The sequence below is a fragment of the Mus musculus genome, chromosome 4 (assembly GCF_000001635.26).
Source record: "Mus musculus strain C57BL/6J chromosome 4, GRCm38.p6 C57BL/6J".
Taxonomy (NCBI): Eukaryota; Metazoa; Chordata; class Mammalia; order Rodentia; family Muridae; genus Mus; species Mus musculus.
In genome coordinates this window covers 58166210-58184868 of record NC_000070.6, presented here as the reverse complement: position 1 = coordinate 58184868, position 18659 = coordinate 58166210, and the positions used below count along the sequence as shown (strand labels likewise).

At 43.8% G+C, this 18659-nt stretch overlaps 1 protein-coding gene across 1 annotated transcript in view; it reads left to right on the top strand.

The window, feature by feature from the left end:
- Svep1 (sushi, von Willebrand factor type A, EGF and pentraxin domain containing 1) overlaps nucleotides 1-18659 on the top strand; it is a 163801-nt gene that overhangs the window by 21728 nt on the left and 123414 nt on the right. Inside the window, exons 2-3 of the mRNA NM_022814.2 lie at nucleotides 5162-5417; nucleotides 8762-8938. Coding sequence (NP_073725.2) covers nucleotides 5162-5417; nucleotides 8762-8938 — 433 coding nt within the window. The remainder of the gene's footprint in view (nucleotides 1-5161; nucleotides 5418-8761; nucleotides 8939-18659) is intronic.

The window sequence follows — 18659 nt, the reverse complement described above, 5'->3', positions numbered from 1 at the left end:
AGGAGAGAAAAAAGAAATCTGTAGCAGATGATGTAAACTATTTCAGAAAGACAGGAGAAAAATGCCAGACGTCTTCCACATTCCATGGCTCTGAAGTCCTTGTATGAAACAATGTTTTAGTGAGTTGTGACTTTACTCAAACATGATGAGGCACAAAGACGGGGAGAGCTGTAGATTATTCTCAGTCATGCATCCTCCCTTGAACATCTTAAAAGCATTTTTTTTTTTTTTTGGAGACAAAATCTTGCTGTGTAGCCTTGGCTGGCCTGGCACTGCTATATAGATCAGGCTGACCTCAAGCTCAGAGCCCAGGGGTGTTACATTTCCCTGAGTTGGGGTTACAGGTGGCTGGAGCCACCCAGTATAGGTGCTGGGACTTGAACTCAGGTCCCCTGGAATATCAGGAGTCCGTGCTCTTAACCACTTAAAAGCACATTCTAAACCCGGATCGCGTGTAACTCTGCCTGGACCACTTGTCCTCCCATTACTGCTGTCTTCAGCTTCATGCATTGGCTTGCCAGCAGAGCTCATGGCCCCTGGAAGCACTCCTCAGTGTCTCTACCAAAAGAGCCAAGCAGAACCACTGCTTGAAGTTTATTATTTATTTTTCTTTGTGTATACAAGTGTTTGACCTGCATGTGTGCCTGGTGCCCACGGAGGGAAGAAGCCGGCATCAGATTCCCTGGTTTTATGGATGATTTGGGTTTTATGGATGATTTGTGTGCTGAGAACTAAGCCTGGGTCCTCTGCAGTAGGAACAGGTTCACTGAGCCATGGCTCTGCCTCCCACACAGCTGAAGCCACATGGTGTGTAATGAACAGCAACTGGAGAAAGAGTAACTGGAGAAGGGATATGCTGAAGTCTACGCCAAGGTGGAGGAAAGGCACTGGGCTGAACTGAGGCTAACACTCCAGGAAACGAGTTCTTTATTCTAGAAGGCACAAAAAGAAAATTAAATGTTACTTTATATTTAAAGAGTATTTTTTATTCTTTGAAAGATTCAACCATTTATTCATTTACTAGTCATACCTTCCCTCTACACCTCTCTCCAATTCCTCCTAGAATTTTTTTGTATAAATAGTGCATGTTTACACACTCACGCTCCTGCCACTTACTCAAGACCAACTCACTCCAGGACCCTAGAGTTTACCTACCCCATTCATCGCACAAACATCTATGAGCATATACTTTACACCATGTGCTATCAAGAGTACCACAGTGAAAAAGAAAAATTTACTTCTCTCTCTTTCCTTTTCCATTATTCTTCTCGTGTTCTCAATGTCTTGCTTACAGTTAGCTGCCATGACCTTATCAACTAGCCATTCAACATGACCATGAGTATAGTGGAGTGCCTGTGAAGATGCAACATCTTGATGGAACTAGAAAGAGTCACTAACTCATAGTGAAGAGCAAAGGTGGTGCGGACACAACCCACTGCATCCTGGAGGGCTGGAACAAACATGAAAAATAGAATTTTACAAACAAATGGTTTCGTCCTATTCTAAACAAATAATTGGATTCTTCCCAATTCAGAAATAATAATGAGTATGTTCATAAGCGTGTTTCAGCCCGTTTCAATATCTGTTTATGGGTCTAGAACTCCCCTCACCCCCCTCCAGTTTAGTGTATCTATACTATAAATGTAAACACACACACACACATACACACACACACACACACACACACACTCGCGCACGCGCGCGCTAAACTTGAAACACTTAAGTGCACTCAATTTCTAATCTTTTCAATGGCCTGCAGAAGGGACTTTCCAGCTGCCCTTGGTCTCCTCGGCCTGTCTTTGCTAGTCCTGAAGCTTTCTGGATTTCTGTCCTGAGAAGATGCCCCAGCCTACACTTTACATTTCCTGACCTTGGACTAAAGTTGAACATGTTCTTCACAAATTTCTGGCTCCTTCTAGTGGATAATGGTATTTAGAGATTGCAGCCAGGCCATTTCTACTGGGGCTTGTCCTTAAGAATGTGTGTGTGTGTGTCTGTGTGTCTGTATGTCTGTGTGTCTGTGTGGGTGTGTCTGGGTGTCTTTGGGATGGATTTCTAGAAGTGAACTTACTGGTCTAACAGAAATAATCTATAGAAGAATTTCATGAGGTGACCCTCATGCTCAGTTGGCAAAGGAAACGTTTGGGTCTAACCACAAATATTTTTAAAAAGAGAAAAGAGGATGGCTAGAATTTCCTTACTATTATAAAAAACGAACACGAAGCAACAGCACCCCAAACCATGTGGTATTAACCAAGAGCAAAGAGACAGGAGAGAACTACAGACGAAAAAGGACCAGTTAGCGAATGAAGTGTGGGAAATGCTTACCCGGCTGAATACAAATGAAGGCACTCTATACTGTGCACCAAAGTAAAAACAAAATCCAGTGTGGAATTTGGAATTTTAAGAATAGAAATATTGGTGTAAAGCACAAGAGAATATTTGAGTGGGCTTGGGGTGGAGAAGAGGCAGAAGTGTCTGTGGCTCTCTGCTGATCAGAGGAAGAGCTGTTCTGTGTTGGCAGCGTGTGTGCTCTCTAGACTCACAATATTGAGACATTTCAATAGCCCAACTTCAGTGAATCACACTAGAAGTCCACTTTTCTGATTGGAACCTGCCTGTCCCTTGAAATGCAGGGCTTGTCACTCTGAATACCTTTGAGCAGTGTTGCAAAGTCACCTTCTCCTCTCATCCCTACACTCCATCTCTTGTCCAGACAGACAAACAGACAGGCAGGCACACACACACACACACACACACACACAGGTCCAAATGATATTCTCTACTTAGTTCCCAAGGTATCATGAGGTCCCGCTGGAATGAGACCCTGTGTGCTAAGACAGAATATCACCTTACAGCCTGGTGATGGATTTTTAAACTCTGTCTTAATAAAGCTGAGTGGAATGAGTATTCTGTGGGCATTTCTTCAGTATTGTATTGGGGATGGAGCCCAGGTGTGGGTGATGCTAAGCATGTGTTTTATCCCCAGCCCAGAATTTTTCTTTGAAATGCCTTTCCCCCATATGAGGAAACAAGGCCTGCCATGTATGGACATCCAGCAAAACCCAACACTGGGAGTTTCTTTTTTTTTTTTTTTTATTTATTTATTATATGTAAGTACATTGTAGCTGTCTTCAGACACTCCAGAAGAGGGAATCAGATCTCGTTACAGATGGTTGTGAGCCACCATGTGGTTGCTGGGATTTGAACTCTGGACCTTCGGAAGAGCAATCGGGTGCTCTTACCCACTGAGCCATCTCACCAGCCCACACTGGGAGTTTCTAATACTTCCATTTCAAACCCTGAGTCATGCTTAGAATTCTTCCTCTTCTCTCGTTGTGCAAAGCTGCCCAGGAGACACCCACCCCTAGGCTCTCTGCACTTCCATTTTCTGAGCTGCACAATGGCCTCATTCATGGCCATGCCACCATCATGAACATCCAAACACAGGACTGCGACCCTCAGTACCTCAGGAGATGTCTGTCTGTCATCTCCTCTGTGACTCAGTTGGGTGTGTAGAGACTTCAGAGTCTCACACAAGCTTATAACATCTCCTGTTTTCTTGTCGTTCCCCTCCCCTTATCCCTAGAGGCTCTTGCTTGGGGGATATAAAAGTCTCACTCTTGTCACACATTCATCCCAGACCTCTTGTCCTTCATCAAGTACACAGCTTTTTAAATTGTAAAAACCAAAACCTTGGAGGCTGTTGATTGAGGCCATGGTGCGTATTTGAAGAATGTCTCATAACACTGTGCATGTTATTCTGTCACTCACACACACACACACACATACACCCACACCCACACACACACAGACAAATGCACACAGATACACACACGCACACACACACACAAAACACAGCCCTCTATGCCTGATTTTCTAGGCTCCCATTAGATCTAGTTTGTTTATTGTGCTTAATTCTTGAGGATGTGTGGCGGCAACGCACTTAAACGCCTCTTCTCAAACTGCTGGCCATCTATCTGGATGGTTTCTGGAGTCCTTTTCAGTTTGATTTTCTTTAAACTCAGGTTTGGCAGCTTTCATTGCAGCTCACAATAGCAAAGTTTAGGTAAGAATAATTTGATTTTAAGCAGCACCCAATTTAAGCAGATAGTGACAGACTTTCATTTATACTGATCATAGAATCTGAAATAAATAGGCCTGTGAATCTAGTCCCTAAAGTAAGTGGAGCTGAATGTATATTTCAAATCATATCTTATTTTGATTTTGACAAAATGCCGGTATAATTGTTGCTATCCTGGTCTGCCTTCTGCAAACACACAGTGGTCTCTCTCATTATTGCTTGATAATCACACTACCTTCAAAGAACTTGCTAGTAAATATATCCTGCCACTTCCTTGCCTTCTCAAGCAATTCTAATGAAAAACCACGATAGGAATTGGATGGCAGTGCCAGATGACACTGGAGCTCCTGTGCCTTTGGGTCTGATATTGTAAAGCATCGTTGGCAATGAGGTGTTAAGAGCTTTGTCTGCTTCTGTCCATGGTGAAGGAACTACACACATTGTAAAACAGACTGACCTGCCCTAAAACAATAAAGCTCAAATGTCAGGCTTAGTGAATCCATGTTTTCTCATGCAAATGGGATGCTGCCAAAACCTGCTAATTTTATGTGAATCCTGGGTGGTCCAAAAAGATGAAGCATTGGATCAATTCTACATTTTTGAAGGAGTCATGGACAAACAAATATAGGAAGGAGGTCAGCCATCACAAGCCCTGGAAAAGACATGTCCTGATAACATTTTATCCTAGGGGGTCTAATGGTGGTTTACAGGAAGACAGAAAGAGATGCAATATAGATGCATAAAACTCAGGATTGGGTCACATTCCCAGGTCTGGAGAAGGGATAGACTAGCTTCACAAGAAGTGGCAGTTAGTTTGTCAAAGTCATTCCATAAACCTTTGTTCTTCATCAGCAAGCTCGGTGGAGATGAGGATGATGGTGACATGGTTGCTGACAATGACACATTTTTAATGGTTTTGAGGATCATTGTGTATCTATGAAGCTATTGCAGATCCCAGTCTGTGCCTGTTTCTGCATTCCTCTCACTGACCAGTGTTTCTCAGGTACTACCTTAACCAGGAGAGGAAGCAAAGAGGCTCATGTCACTCACCCTCGGATCTTCCCTGTGTCTTCACAGCAAATCCTTCGTCACTCTAGAGAAAACTCCACCAAAGTCATATTTCTCATCACCGACGGCTATTCCAATGGCGGAGACCCCAGACCTATTGCAGCATCGCTTCGGGATTTCGGAGTGGAGATCTTCACGTTCGGGATTTGGCAGGGGAATATCCGGGAACTGAATGACATGGCTTCCACCCCGAAGGAAGAACATTGTTACCTGCTCCACAGTTTTGAAGAATTTGAGGCTTTAGCTCGCAGGGCGTTGCATGAAGGTAATAGAAGCTAATAGAGTTACAGGTACCTTGAAATGCTTCCCTCACTGTCTCTGTCTCTGTCTCTCTCTCTCTCTCTTTCTGTGTGTGTGTCTGTCTGTCTGTCTGTCTCTCTCCCTCTCCCTCTCCCTCTCTCTCATTGCATGAAACTCACTGAAGAGTGAATTCAAAACACCACGCTGCTCTTGGGGGAGCATGAGGCTTGCCAGTGCTTTGGGTGTCAGGAGATACTCCGAAACTGCCTGGAGATGGCATGCTGAACTGGCAGCAACCTTGTTTTGCTTCCTTTCCTAACAGCTGCAATGCATTTCCCTAGAATATCCATATATTCCCACCTAGATCCATGAGATGAATTGAGGTGTGTTTGGAGGCCACACACAGAGTGGGAAGCCGTGACTGAGATCACATTCACAGATATCTGGACAGATGAAGTAAACATTCCGAGGCAGGAGCATTGAATCTCGCCAGAATGTTTCCAGAAATACACAGGAAGATAGGATGCTGAATACTAACATGCACTTCTTGCCCTGACAACTCAGAAATAAATTGGCTTTTGTCATAAGAACATCAGTCCCAACAGGGTAGAAAAATGAGCAAATGAATTCATCGGTGGTCTCAACGCACCGCGAGCGTATAAGGATGTTTAACTGTATGGTTCTCAGTTAGGTGAACTTGCCTATTGTAATATGAACCTGGAGAAAAGAATCCAGGCAGAATGTGAGGTGTTGACAGAAGATTTAGATATGTGCCAAATTGAGCCATGATCCTGGCAGGTTCTCAAGTTAAAAAAAAAAAATCAACGTAAGGCAGGAATGATAACAATATATTCAAAGAACCTGTGAGGCTCAAAAAAGCCAGGTTATCCCTGGTGGAATTCCAAAAGAAGAGTTTCCAGTGGGCTACAAGTGAGCCTATTGCTGTGGCTTTAGTAAAAAGGATTAGCTTCTCTGAGGATGGGGTTCCTAGCTAACCTTACTAGAATTAAGACTCAGAAAAATGGGGTGGACTGGGGAGTGAGTTTGGGGATGAAAACCAGGCTTAGATATAAACCCTAGGCTTACAACTGGTTTAATTTCTAAAAGTTAGGCCATAAAAATTCAGAATTCTTGGACTTGGATCCTAGTTTCATCGTCTATTAAGTGAGTGATTTGGAGGCAAATTATCGGTCTTCTAACAGTTCTTAGAGTTCTGGCCAGTGAGAGTAGTACTTACTTCACAGGCTCACTATGGGAGTCAAATAGGTTAAGACATACAAAAGAATTAGAAAATCACTGATGGGGCCTGAGAAATCATTGAGTAAAAAGTGCTTGCTGCTAAGATCTACAAGTCAGATCCCTGGGACCCATATGGAAAAAAAAAAAAAAAAAAAAAAAAAAAAAAAAAAAAAGGATCCAGTGTTATGCCCATATCCACTGACGAAATAAATACAACAAAAAGCAAATCACTGGTGGCATTTATAAAGGCTCGGGGACTATTTTTATTGCATTCAATTACTCATTGAATATAAATGGTAACGGATCATTGGTTATTAATTGTTTCAGGCAATCAAGTATGGGTTTCGATCTTTTCTCCTCATTCGAAATAGGAGTTACACATATGTGCCACAGATTTCTGAAGAGGAAAAACCCTCCACATCTCACCGAGGCTTCATTGTCTAGCACGTGGTCACAAGTAACCAGCAGCAGCGTGCCATCTGGGGAAACAGGGAGACTACGTGTGTGGGGTGGGGAGGGGGTAGTGGGTGTTACTATTCGCGAGTATAAACTTATGGGTGTTGTGATGTGCTGTATCCAATGAATCGCCAGTCCCTTTAATTGTTCGTCTGTCTTTTGGGACAGTGGCTTCTGCCCTAAATCGAGTTGGCGCAGAAATAAGAGCAGGCAGGGCTTTCAAGGAAAAGGTTATTTTGCTAGCACACACTGGGACTTAATGGGAGGCGCCACCTTTATTACACTAAGCTCCCATCTAGAACGTGTCAGACTTGGGTTGACTCGCCAGGGCTGGTAAGAACATGCTCCACATTTACTAGAAGATACAACACTGGAGAGGCGAGCCCCGTGACCTCTCCTCCGTATTCTTCTACTTGGATGGACCCACTCTCAGCCTCCGACGGCCGTGCTTCTGAACACGCTCAGTAGCGCCAGGCTGTAGAACAGATTTCCACCAACTTACCCCCCCCCCCCCCCACACACACACACACTAACTCGTCTCCTGGGCCCCAGTGCTACTGTACCAGCCTTGGTAGCCAGGCTTCGCTTGCTCCCTAAGGACCTCTGTTGCCAACAAACCTCTGGTCCAGTTTCTCAGAACTAATTCCCAGGTTGGTCTGTGGAAACCTTTCACCCACAACACTGTCTTGAGGCTGGAGGTGCCTGGTTTTGCTGATCTACTTTCCTGGAGGCTCAGTCTCCCCTAACTTCAGTCTCTCATTGCCGGGCAGACGCTTCCCATTTGAGAGTATCTCTCATCTCCTTCCCAGACCTTCCTCTGCAGACTGTTTGCTCTGCCAACAGTCACCCACTTGCATTCTTACTAGGGGCCCATCCCTGTATCTGGATGTAGCTGCCTGACCCGAGCACTGGAATTCAGTCTAAGATTTTCTATCTTCTTCAGCTGGAGATAGAGACTAATCACTTGCTCCATGCCAGGCTCAGCCTTAACCCAGCCTTAAGCCAGTGTCTGAATGGCTGTACTCAAGGATTCTTGTCATGCTTTCCTCCAGCTCCTGCCTCAAATGCTCAATATGGTCTCTTTCTACATAACTTGTGTTTCTGTACTTACAACAACTAAGAAGCAGACTGGATGATGGTTTATATCCTTAAACGTATGTGTTGATATTTTTGAATCAAACCACAGCCGTGATGCTATTTATTCTAGAGTCAGTAGCCCACAGTCGGCACTCTTGGGCAGTGGTCAGGATCATGGTTTTATTTCTAACTTGAACGGGATTTGGGAAGTTTGGTTACGGCCGCCTGACCTCACACAGAGGTCAGAGAATGCTGCTGTTGGAAGCCAGAGGAGAGATCTGAAGCACCGAGTGTGCTAATTACCTGCTGCATCTGGAGAGTCCAGTCTACACTGCTTCATTTCTGCCTGACCCCAAATGGCCTGAAGCGCTTAGGATGAAGTCCCAGACTGAAATAACTGAACTGGCCAAAAACTAACCCCCAGAGTATGTTCCTGCAAACAACACACATTCATATGTGGGTGGAGGTAGGGAACAGTGGGAAACACACAGATGAGAAGAGCTTTCTTCTCTCCAGTTTGCTCTTGACTTGTAATGACTAGGAAAATGTAACAATCAACTGTTCATTTTTTTAAAAAATTGCCTTTGTTCTTGGTAGATCTACCTTCTGGGAGTTTTATCCAAGAGGATATGGCCCGCTGCTCTTATCTCTGTGAGGCTGGGAAAGACTGCTGTGACAGAATGGCCAGCTGCAAATGTGGGACACACACGGGTCAATTTGAATGCATCTGTGAGAAGGGCTATTACGGGAAAGGTCTGCAGCATGAGTGCACAGGTGAGTCTCTGGTGTGCGCACACCTGTATCCGTCAGCGGTTGCTGTGCAACAAAAGAGCCTGGAACTTTATGGCTTCAAAAGTGTTTATGACTGCTCATGAGTCAACCAAATAACACCTTTGGTCTCAACGATCCCAACATGCATTGTGTGGTGGTTAGGATCTCATGTGGGTTCTCTGAGATGTTTTGCAGTTGGTTGAATGTGGGCTTGTCTAAAATGATGTCTTATGAAAGAAGAGAGTCTGGTTGATATGAGGCTTCTCATGATCTGTCAGGCTAGCTTGTGCCTTTTGAGGGAGTGGTGGTGGCAGGGCACTGACCAAGAGCTTGCAAAGCCTCGGAACTTGGAGGACAAGATTTGAACTGTTTTTATCTGTAGTTACCCTGACTTCTAGGTGCCTAAAACTAAAATATGCCTTGGTCTTCAATATAGCATTGAAGGCAGTGGATTCTGGTCCCTGGTCTACAGACACTTGTCATGTGATCACAAAGCCAGCAGCATAATCCAGATGAGCTTTTAGCTTGTCACAAAGCTCCGCAAAAGGAAATAAAAAGGTTCTAAAAGTGGAACCACTGAAAAATAGAACTTACTCCTACTTATCCACGACTCCTAAGAAGACCTTAACAGTCAACTGGATGTTCTCAGGGGTCCTGTGCTCTGCGTCATTTTATGTTAGGTATAACTAATATTTATAAGTAGCCTGTCATTTTTCTGTATAGGATTGTGTCCTTGCTTATACTGATTTTTAACCTAAAACAGTAGCTTCCAAGTTTCTATGACATGCTCTTTGGAAAATGTATCCAAGGAACTTGTTTCCCATTGAGACCATGTAGCAACAGGGGGTCTGATTTCCTCTGTACTATAAGGTTTTAATCCGTGGAGCATGATTTTGCTCTGGCATTTGGTTGGGAGGCCTAGGCTGCATCACAGACACATGGGTCTCCCCTGTAGCTGCTATTCTTCTTTGGTCATTTCTTCCTCTGTCATTGCAGGGCATTGCCTCTGTGTCATTGTGTAACTCTCTGTTGTTCGTTCTATTCCTCCTCTTACCTCCCTTCATATCTCCTGCCTCCCCTGGCTCCAATGCCAGATGGCAGACACATCCTTGCCAGGTCTGACCATCCGTGTTCACCCATCAGAACTGCTACTCTCTTGGCCCCATTCCCACCCCACCCAGCAGGCTTCTCCACTTAAGCAGAAAGATCAACCCATCGGCCTCCTGGCTGGCACAGAGCCTCCTCTTGATTTTCCCTTCTCTCAAATCTTCCCACACTCTCATCAACAACCCAGCTTGGCACTCTCCACAACACCTCCCCTCTCACCCCTCACATCCTAATCTACCAAACACAGGCAGAAAATCTCATTTTCATTGCTTGATGCTGTGTGGTCAGTGTGCCTGCCTTCAGTGTGGTCCTAGACTGAACCGTTCCCTGCCACCAAACTGCTGTCATCACTATGGCTGCCTGGTAGCATCAGTCACTGTGGGTCACAGTCCCCATTGCTTCAAGGCACCAGAATCTTTCATCCCACAGGATAAGCTGCAAATCAAAAGAGGTAGCAGTTCCCAACCCTCTGTCCCTGCTGGGAACTGAAGGCTGAAAGGGACAGCAGTCTACAACATGTAGCTGTCATTGGAGCATCAACAAAAGGGATTGGAGGCCTTCTGTTTGTCCTTCCCTCCAAGACCAATCACAGAAAGATTAGTTTTTAAATCCATTCTCTTGAATTTAGTAAGCCTCCATTTGACGCTTTCTAGCAGTCAAAATCAAAATCAGGTATAGTTAAATATGCATTTTGTCATCTTCAGCTATTGATTTTAAGTGATACAGGCAAGTGGGATTCGAACTCTGCAATCACACTGTGACTTTGAATAGTTGAATGGGGACACTCATGGGTGGCTGCTCTGGCCCAAGAGAAAATGAGCTGAGAGAATATTAACAGTGTTCATCCGACAGCATGAAAGACTCCAGACAGACTTGTCTCTTCAAAAGGCAGAGAGAAATATTAGGTCTATAGTATACAGTACTGAAAACCTGAGAGAGAGAGAGAAAGAGAGAGGGAGAGAGAGAGAGAGAGAGAGAGAGAGAGAGAGAGAGAGAGAGAGAGAGAGAAAGAGAGGCTTTTAAGAATCTTTTATGAAGCAGCCCGTTCAACAGGAACCCAAAAACATCCCATTGCCTTGGGCATCCACTCTAACGACACGGATCAATTTGTAATTACAAACTGCAATCGATGTCGTCAGATACAAATGCCCATGGTATGAAGCTCAGGCTCCTGGGAAGGCTAAAAGTGCTCCCCTGAGGTTGGAAGAGTGCCTAGGCTACCACTCTGCTCCATGGAGGGGATGCCAACATCCATCTAGCATCAGAATGTGTGCTGAGTGTGTGCCCTCACAGGAATATCACCTCTCAGAAGCCAGTCGTTCCTTTTTAGAGCCAGAAGCAACCTTGGAATTGATCTGTTTTAAACCTCTCATTCTTGCAAGAGGAAATTGAGGCCTTGGAGAGATGAGCTCTGCTCAGGGCAGCATGTCTAGCCATCAAGAGGACATAAAGCAAGCCAAGGCATTGTTCTTCACGTTCTGTGTCACTTCTAAGCTATCATGCCTCACATTTTTCCAGTTTTTGAAAATAACTGCTTGTGTGTATTGTTTTTCCAAGACCAGAGATATGGGACGATGCTCAAAATATTCAAAAACATTGAAGTATATGTAGGCTTAAATCTCTGCTAATTGCTATCAGGTCCAAAGAGAACTTCATTTCTCCAAATCCCAGTGGTTAGACAAAAGCCAGCACTCCTCAAAAACATGTAAAGTCTGTAGTAGGTGATGCATCCCATAAACAACCACCAAACCCAGACGCTGTTGTGGATGCCAACAAGAGCCTGCTGACAGGAGCCTGATAGAGCTGTCTCCTGAGAGGCTCTGCCAGTGCCTGACAAATACAGAAGTAGATGCTCACAGCCATCCATTGCAATGAGCACAGGATCCCCAATGAAGGAGCTGGATGAAAGTAGCCAAGGAGCTGAAGGGGTTTGCAGCCCCCTAGGAGGAACAACAATATGAACGAACCAGTACCCCCAGAGCTCCCTGGGACTAAACCACCAGCCAAAGAATGATGGGACTCATGGCTCCAGCTGCATATGTAGCAGAGAGTGTCCTAGTCGGTCATCAGTGGGAGGAGAGGCCCTTGGTCCTGTGAAGGTTCTATGCCCCAGTATTGGGGAATGCTAGGGCCAGGAAGCAGGAATGGTAGGTTGTTGAGCAGGGGGAGGGGAGGAGGGGCTAGGGGGTTTTCAGAGGGGAAACAAGGAAAGGGGATAACATTTGAAATGTAAATAAAGATAGTATCTAATTAAAAATTACATGTGTGGACACACATGTAGATGTGCATGTAGAGAAATGCACATGTGAATAGACTATAGCTTTAGTTGAGAAAATAAAAAACCATATTGCTTCCATTTCTATTACTAGTCTTATGGTCTTCATCCTTAACCCTCCATAGACATTTGAATTTTAGTGATGATGATGGCAATGTTTTTGTTGAGGTGACAACTTAATAACTGATAGCAATATTAAATAGTAAGCAGTAGACACATGATACCTTTTTTGAACATTACGATACATCAACTAATTTAACTTTCAACTATTGGTCCATTTCAGAGAAGAAGAATTGAACCCTTGAGAGGTCAAATAATTTTGCCACAGAAGCATAACCAATAGAGATGAGATGTGTAAACCCCAGTTATCTGGCTCCCATGTCTCTTTTCTAGTCTTAATAATAGACATTTAACAAATATATTTAGATTAAAAACACAGGGTCAAGGTGAACATATTGCCACATGCTTTCATCAAAGCCAGACTAGGGTATATAGCAAGATTGACGCCATATATAAGATTTTAATATTAAATTTTAAGTTAATTTATTTTCAATGAGATTATCATTATTTGATCATTTTCAACTTACATGATAGCAGCTTCATATGGTTCAGCCATGTTCAAGAAAGAAGAGGATGAGTAATTATGAGATGCAAGCCTGGTCCCCAAACATCCTCCCCTGGTGGGATTAAACTATGGCCCCTTCATTGGATAAACTAAAATCCCCACTGCATGATAGAAAGGATTTGCATGATCTGATGCTTCCTTTACCTTTGATCTTAAAGTCAGAACTCTTACACTCTCCTCTAAATTCCATGCTGTCTCACTCCCAGCGCTGGCCTCAGGCTCCTGGCTTCTTTTCCGAGAACAAATAACTATTGTCATTGTGCCTACGTCATCACACTGATGCACAGTGGCTCCCTGCCCTGTATGTCCAACTGCTTCCCTTCAGACCCCATAATAAACGTTAAAAAGAAAAAGACAGCATGGAGTGCTCAGACCCCATAATAAATGTTCAAGAGACAATGACATGGAGTGCTCACATAGTACACATAGACTACATAGAGTGTTCACATAGTGCACATAGATAATGACACAGAGTGCTCACATAACACACATAGACAACATAGAGTGCTCACAAAACACACTTGTTACTTCACACATTTCTGTGACAAAACAGACAGACAGAGAATGAAACAAAACCAGCTTCACAGGGGGATGGGTTATTTCCTGTTTCAGTAGATTCATTCCCTCAATACACAGAAGGCACGGCAGTAGAAACTTAGGGCAGCCAGTCATAGAACGTCAAAGTCAGGAAGCAGAGAGTGATGGACGCTGGTGCTCAGCTCATTTTGACCTGTTTGTTCAGCCCTGGAACTCAGCCCAATAAATGGTGTACTCTGTACTTAGGGTGGGTCTCTCGCCCTCAATTTACCCAACCCAGAAACTTCATCACAGGCGTCACCAGATGTTAGTTTCCATGGCAACCATAAAGTCCATCAAATCAAAACCCAAGACCAATCATCACATCTAACAGGTACAAAGCCTCACTAGATTTCAATCCTGAAAAGGGGAAATTAGTAAAAACTTATTTGATATCAAAATATTCTGGACAAAACTCACAACTGAAACGTCAGACATCTGTAATTTTTTTTTCCTGTGCCTTCCTTACCACCACCAAATCCCCTGTCCAAAAACATGAGAGCATGTGACATAAAACATTTATTTTTTACAATGTGGTTGGTATGTTTGAAACAAAAACATTTATATTTGGTTGGCCCTTGTCAACAATAAATTAAATGCAACACACAACAGATTTGCTAGAATAGCCATTTTAAGATGGATAGATCATCAAATCCGTTTCAAACAGCCGGGAAACTCTTGTAAATCCAAGTGGTTGCAGCTGTTCTGGATTCCCCTAGGGAGGACGAAAGGCATGGAATACAGGGCCAACAGGCATCTTGAGGACACTGCTTCTTTCCAGAGACTGACTATTGCAGTAAATGTGGAATGAACCAACTGAACTTGTACATCCATTCGGACCAAGAACCAGGCCCCTATGTAACTTGAACAAAGTTCTAGCTATATTATATTTCCTACGAGGGGGATGCATGTAACTCCCCACACCCACCCTGCACACACACACACACACACACACACACACACACACACACACACACGAGAGAGAGAGAGAGAGAGAGAGAGAGAGAGAGAGAGAGAGAGAGAGAGCTTCCTTCTGTATAAATATTATGCCATTCCTTTGGAAAGAGAGGATCAAGAATTCTAGAAATTCTTGCTTGAAAACAAAAACATTTGGAAATCTTGTCCTCTGAACAGAGCTTAGCTGTTCCCTCCTCTTACCCCCCAAAAGGACCCCCAGCGGTACTTAGTGATGGATTTATAAGGTGTAAGGAATGTGTGCAAGGAATTCCTCTCTGTTTTTTATGAGGGGACACTGCTAGTTTGTAGACACAGCTTCCTGTGAGCTCAAGGAGAACCTAGAGCAGGCTGGTATGCTCTGGTTTCTACTCAGTGGGCTGGGTGATCATCCCTGAGGGTACCCCAGTCAATCACAAAGATGTAGCAATAAAATACACATAATCAGACCGCCAGTATATATTGGTAAGTGTTGGTTCACTTTCTGCTGCTGTGATGGAATACCATGACCAAAAACAAAAACAACTTACAGAAGAAATAATTTGCTTTGGCTTAGGATTCCAGAGAGAGAGAAAGAGCGAGAGCACACAGTGTGGGCTTGGGGCTGGGGGGTGGGAGATGGTAGTTAATCGAAGAAGTAGGAGATCCTATCTTTATTCATACACAGGGAAAGGGGAGGGGGAGTCAGGCAGGAAGTGGAACAAGGTAAGGCTCTAAAATCTCAAAGCCTGCCCCTCAATGGCAAACTTCTAATAGGCTGTACCTTCCAGAAGAATCCAGGACCACTGCAAACAGCACCACTGACTGGCATCCAAGTGTAACACATGAGTCTACGAGGATGTTCTTATTCGAACCACCATAGCTGGGATGTATCATAAAAAAAAAAAAAGCTCTAGTGACAATGTAGTTTACTCTGTAGAAATATGCATAACAACTTACCCAGCAGCCTAAAACGTTCCAGAAAAGAAACATGCTGCAATGCAAACATACTGCATGCAACCAGTAATTCTGCTTTCCATTGTAAACCAAAGCCTTCCCTCCCCAGTGCCACTGCAAGTGGTGGTGCTTTCCATTTACAACGACAAGGAGACAGCGGAAAGCATTTAAAATCCGCTAAGCCGTGCTGTCAAGCATTTTGGACCATGTGCCAAAATATTGAAAAAAAATCTGTGTATCCCTGATTGATTTTCAAATAGTTGGCTAAAATTTCTCCATAGGACTAATGGAGCAGAACTAAAAGTGGGAAGCAGAAATAGGAAGAGGGACAAAGAAATCCAGCAAATCCCACAAGTCATTCCTGCTGATGTGAGGTCAAAGTTCAAACAAAGGATGTGCACATTCAAGCAGCCACAACCAAGGCATGGTCTTGCCCACTCTTGACCCACCAAATATCCAGGCTTCATGCTGGAAGGTGCTCTAACAAGTTGTTAAAATTATGTATCCTTTGTGAGGAGACAAGTATCCCCCTGGCTGGAGTCTTCTCCTCCCAGCATGGGATTCCTAGGCAAATTCCCATTTCTCTGGCATCTATTAATTTAATAGCCTGATAATGCGATTGAGATCCAAATGTCTCTGTAGAATATCTTCATTTCTGCCAGGCCTGTTGCAAGCTGCTTTATGCTGCTGGGTTTGAATTCTTGGAGTCCCTTCTAACTTACATGCCAAAGGTGACATCAGTTATCTGTCATCAAAAAAGTGCTATTAATGGCTGTATCAGCTGATAATTCCTGTGGGTCCCTTCTCAACTTCATTGAAAGGGGGAACTGGAAAACATTTAAGTTGCGAAATGAGCTGGTACTGTGTTGTTATTGGCATTGTGCTCTCAATTTTTGAGAAGGCTCCAACGGGTTGTTCTCGGTGTACTAACAGGCTGCCTCTTGGTGTCACTCTTGCCAGGTTAAGTCCCGGAGTTCTGCGCTGCAGCATATTTCCTGGGGTGAGGTGGGGCTTCCAGAACCTTGTTTATTGAGTTAAAAAGAGGGTGGCACAGAGGGGCCAAACAGTGAGTGAATTCACCCTCTAGGTCAGTTTTGTTAAGGTGATTTATCGAATCTATTCTGAGAGAGCAACGAACCAGACATCATAGTCTGAAGGAGAGGGACCCCAAGAAGACGCCATTGGGGAGAAACATCTTGATGATTAGCGTCAGTTTCTTATGAGCACTTTCATAGGTCTCTTCAGTTGTCAACTTGATGTACCTGGGAGGTCAGGAATTGCTTGCAGCTGATTGGCCTGTAAGCATGTTTGTGGAAGTATTTTATTCATTGCTAATTGAAGAAGGAGGGACCAGTCCACTATGGGCAGTGCCATCCCTAGGCAGGTGAGCCTGGGCTATATAAAGGCGGGTAGATGAATGGAAGCCTAGAAAGAAGGCAGTAAGCAGCATTTCTGCCAGGTGGTCTCTGCTTCAGTTCCTGACTCCAGGTTTCTGCCCTGAGCTTGTACTGGAATTCTTACCTGGAGTTTCTGAACATGATAGGCTATAACCTGTAAGCTAAAATAAACCCTTTATCCCCCAGGTTGTTTCTGGTCAGTGTTTTATCAGATCAGCAAAAAGCAAACTAGATCACAGTTTACTGACATAGAATGAATGCTATAAAAATGATAGTCAAGATTGGCTGCTGCACTGCTCTAGGAGGTTAGTGTGAGCCACTGTGTGGTCACATAATATTAAGGTGGTGCAGTGTAAACCATGCAAGCAAGGCCAGTCCTCCATGAACAAAGTTCAGTTTTGGTCCAAAAGTGGAGTCAATGGGCTCTGAGCTGCAGCTCTGTCATGTTATGTTACAAAGTTCCATGGCAAATAGTTGGTGATTCCTGGACCATGCTTGTAAAGATTCCTGATGGAGACTAGCTCCGTTTCTTGGCATCTCATCAATGGCCCTACCTTCACAAGAAGGATGCTTTCCTTCTGAAAAATGCAAGACAGACTGAAAGGTCTTAGATGGGGGTTCAAGTGGGAACTGGGATAGATTATTGGGAACACGGGACTTATTGGAAGAATTATTAATGCCATAGACAGAGAGACAACAGTATGGTGGGGACTCTAAAGACAGTGCAGGTCCCAGCACCAACGTCAAGATGGAGAGGACTCGGAAAAGAAGAAATTGGGGCCCATTGGCAGAAGTAGGGAGGGTTTTATAGCATATGATTGTCTCCAGGCTCTGATTCCCAGGCAGGAGTCAGGGGGTTCAAAGCAGCATGTGTGGCCACCAGTACCCATTTGATGCAAGTTCTAGCATCTGGGGAGTCTGTTAGCTAAGGAGTCAGGAGTAAGTAGAGTGCCTCTGGGTGTCTATGAGTTGAGAAGGGCAGCTGCTGTGGTACCATGGCCTGAGCAGCAGCTGGATTCCAACATTCTTACATCTCAGTCTGTTTATATTTAGAAAGAAATAGAGAATCGATATTACAGGCTACTGATGGGGATGGAGAGGCACGGATGAGAGTGGGTGTTGACTCCATGTGACTTCTAAACTGGATAGAGATGAATATGAGAGTGGGCCTCCTCTTCTCCAAAGGTAGTCTGGTCTTAGCATCTTGGGCAAAGGCTGGCATCTGTAGTTTTCAGGAGAATGTTGAGTCCAAGTAGCCTGCTAAGCATGATTGGTTGCTTTTAGAATTTTGAAAACAACTTTTGTGAGTAAAACTACATTAAAATAAAAACTCAGGAAGATAGTTCTGAAATACCAAATGTACATTCTTAAATTCATAATAAAATCATAGGTTTTAAATATGTTAATTTACATGTTTCAATTTAAAGATGTTGTATGTTTCATGACAATGCTGGTCAGCAGATGCAGAACAAAAAAAACAAGTTATTTATATGGTTCGATAAACATGTAATTATTTTGAATCCTTGGCACAAACATTTTTGGGGGGAGAGACACTTAGTTGAAAGCTGCTAAAATTGAAAAAAGAAAAAAAGCAGTGTACAGGTCAGAAGAGAAAAGATTTGGGAGGGAGAGTTTTTCCAGTGAGTTTTCCAGTGAGAAAAAGCTAAACCCAATTTAAAGTTATGTAACCATTGAGGGGGCAAAGCTTTGTTGTAGCCCAGGTGGCTAGCTTAAGTCCCCTCCTCCCTTTATTTGGAAAGTGACTCAAGGGGACAGTGAAATAGCTCATTGGGGAGGATAGAGTTCATAATGCAGAGGAAAGTTTGACACAATGGTAGGAGAAGGAGGCTGGAT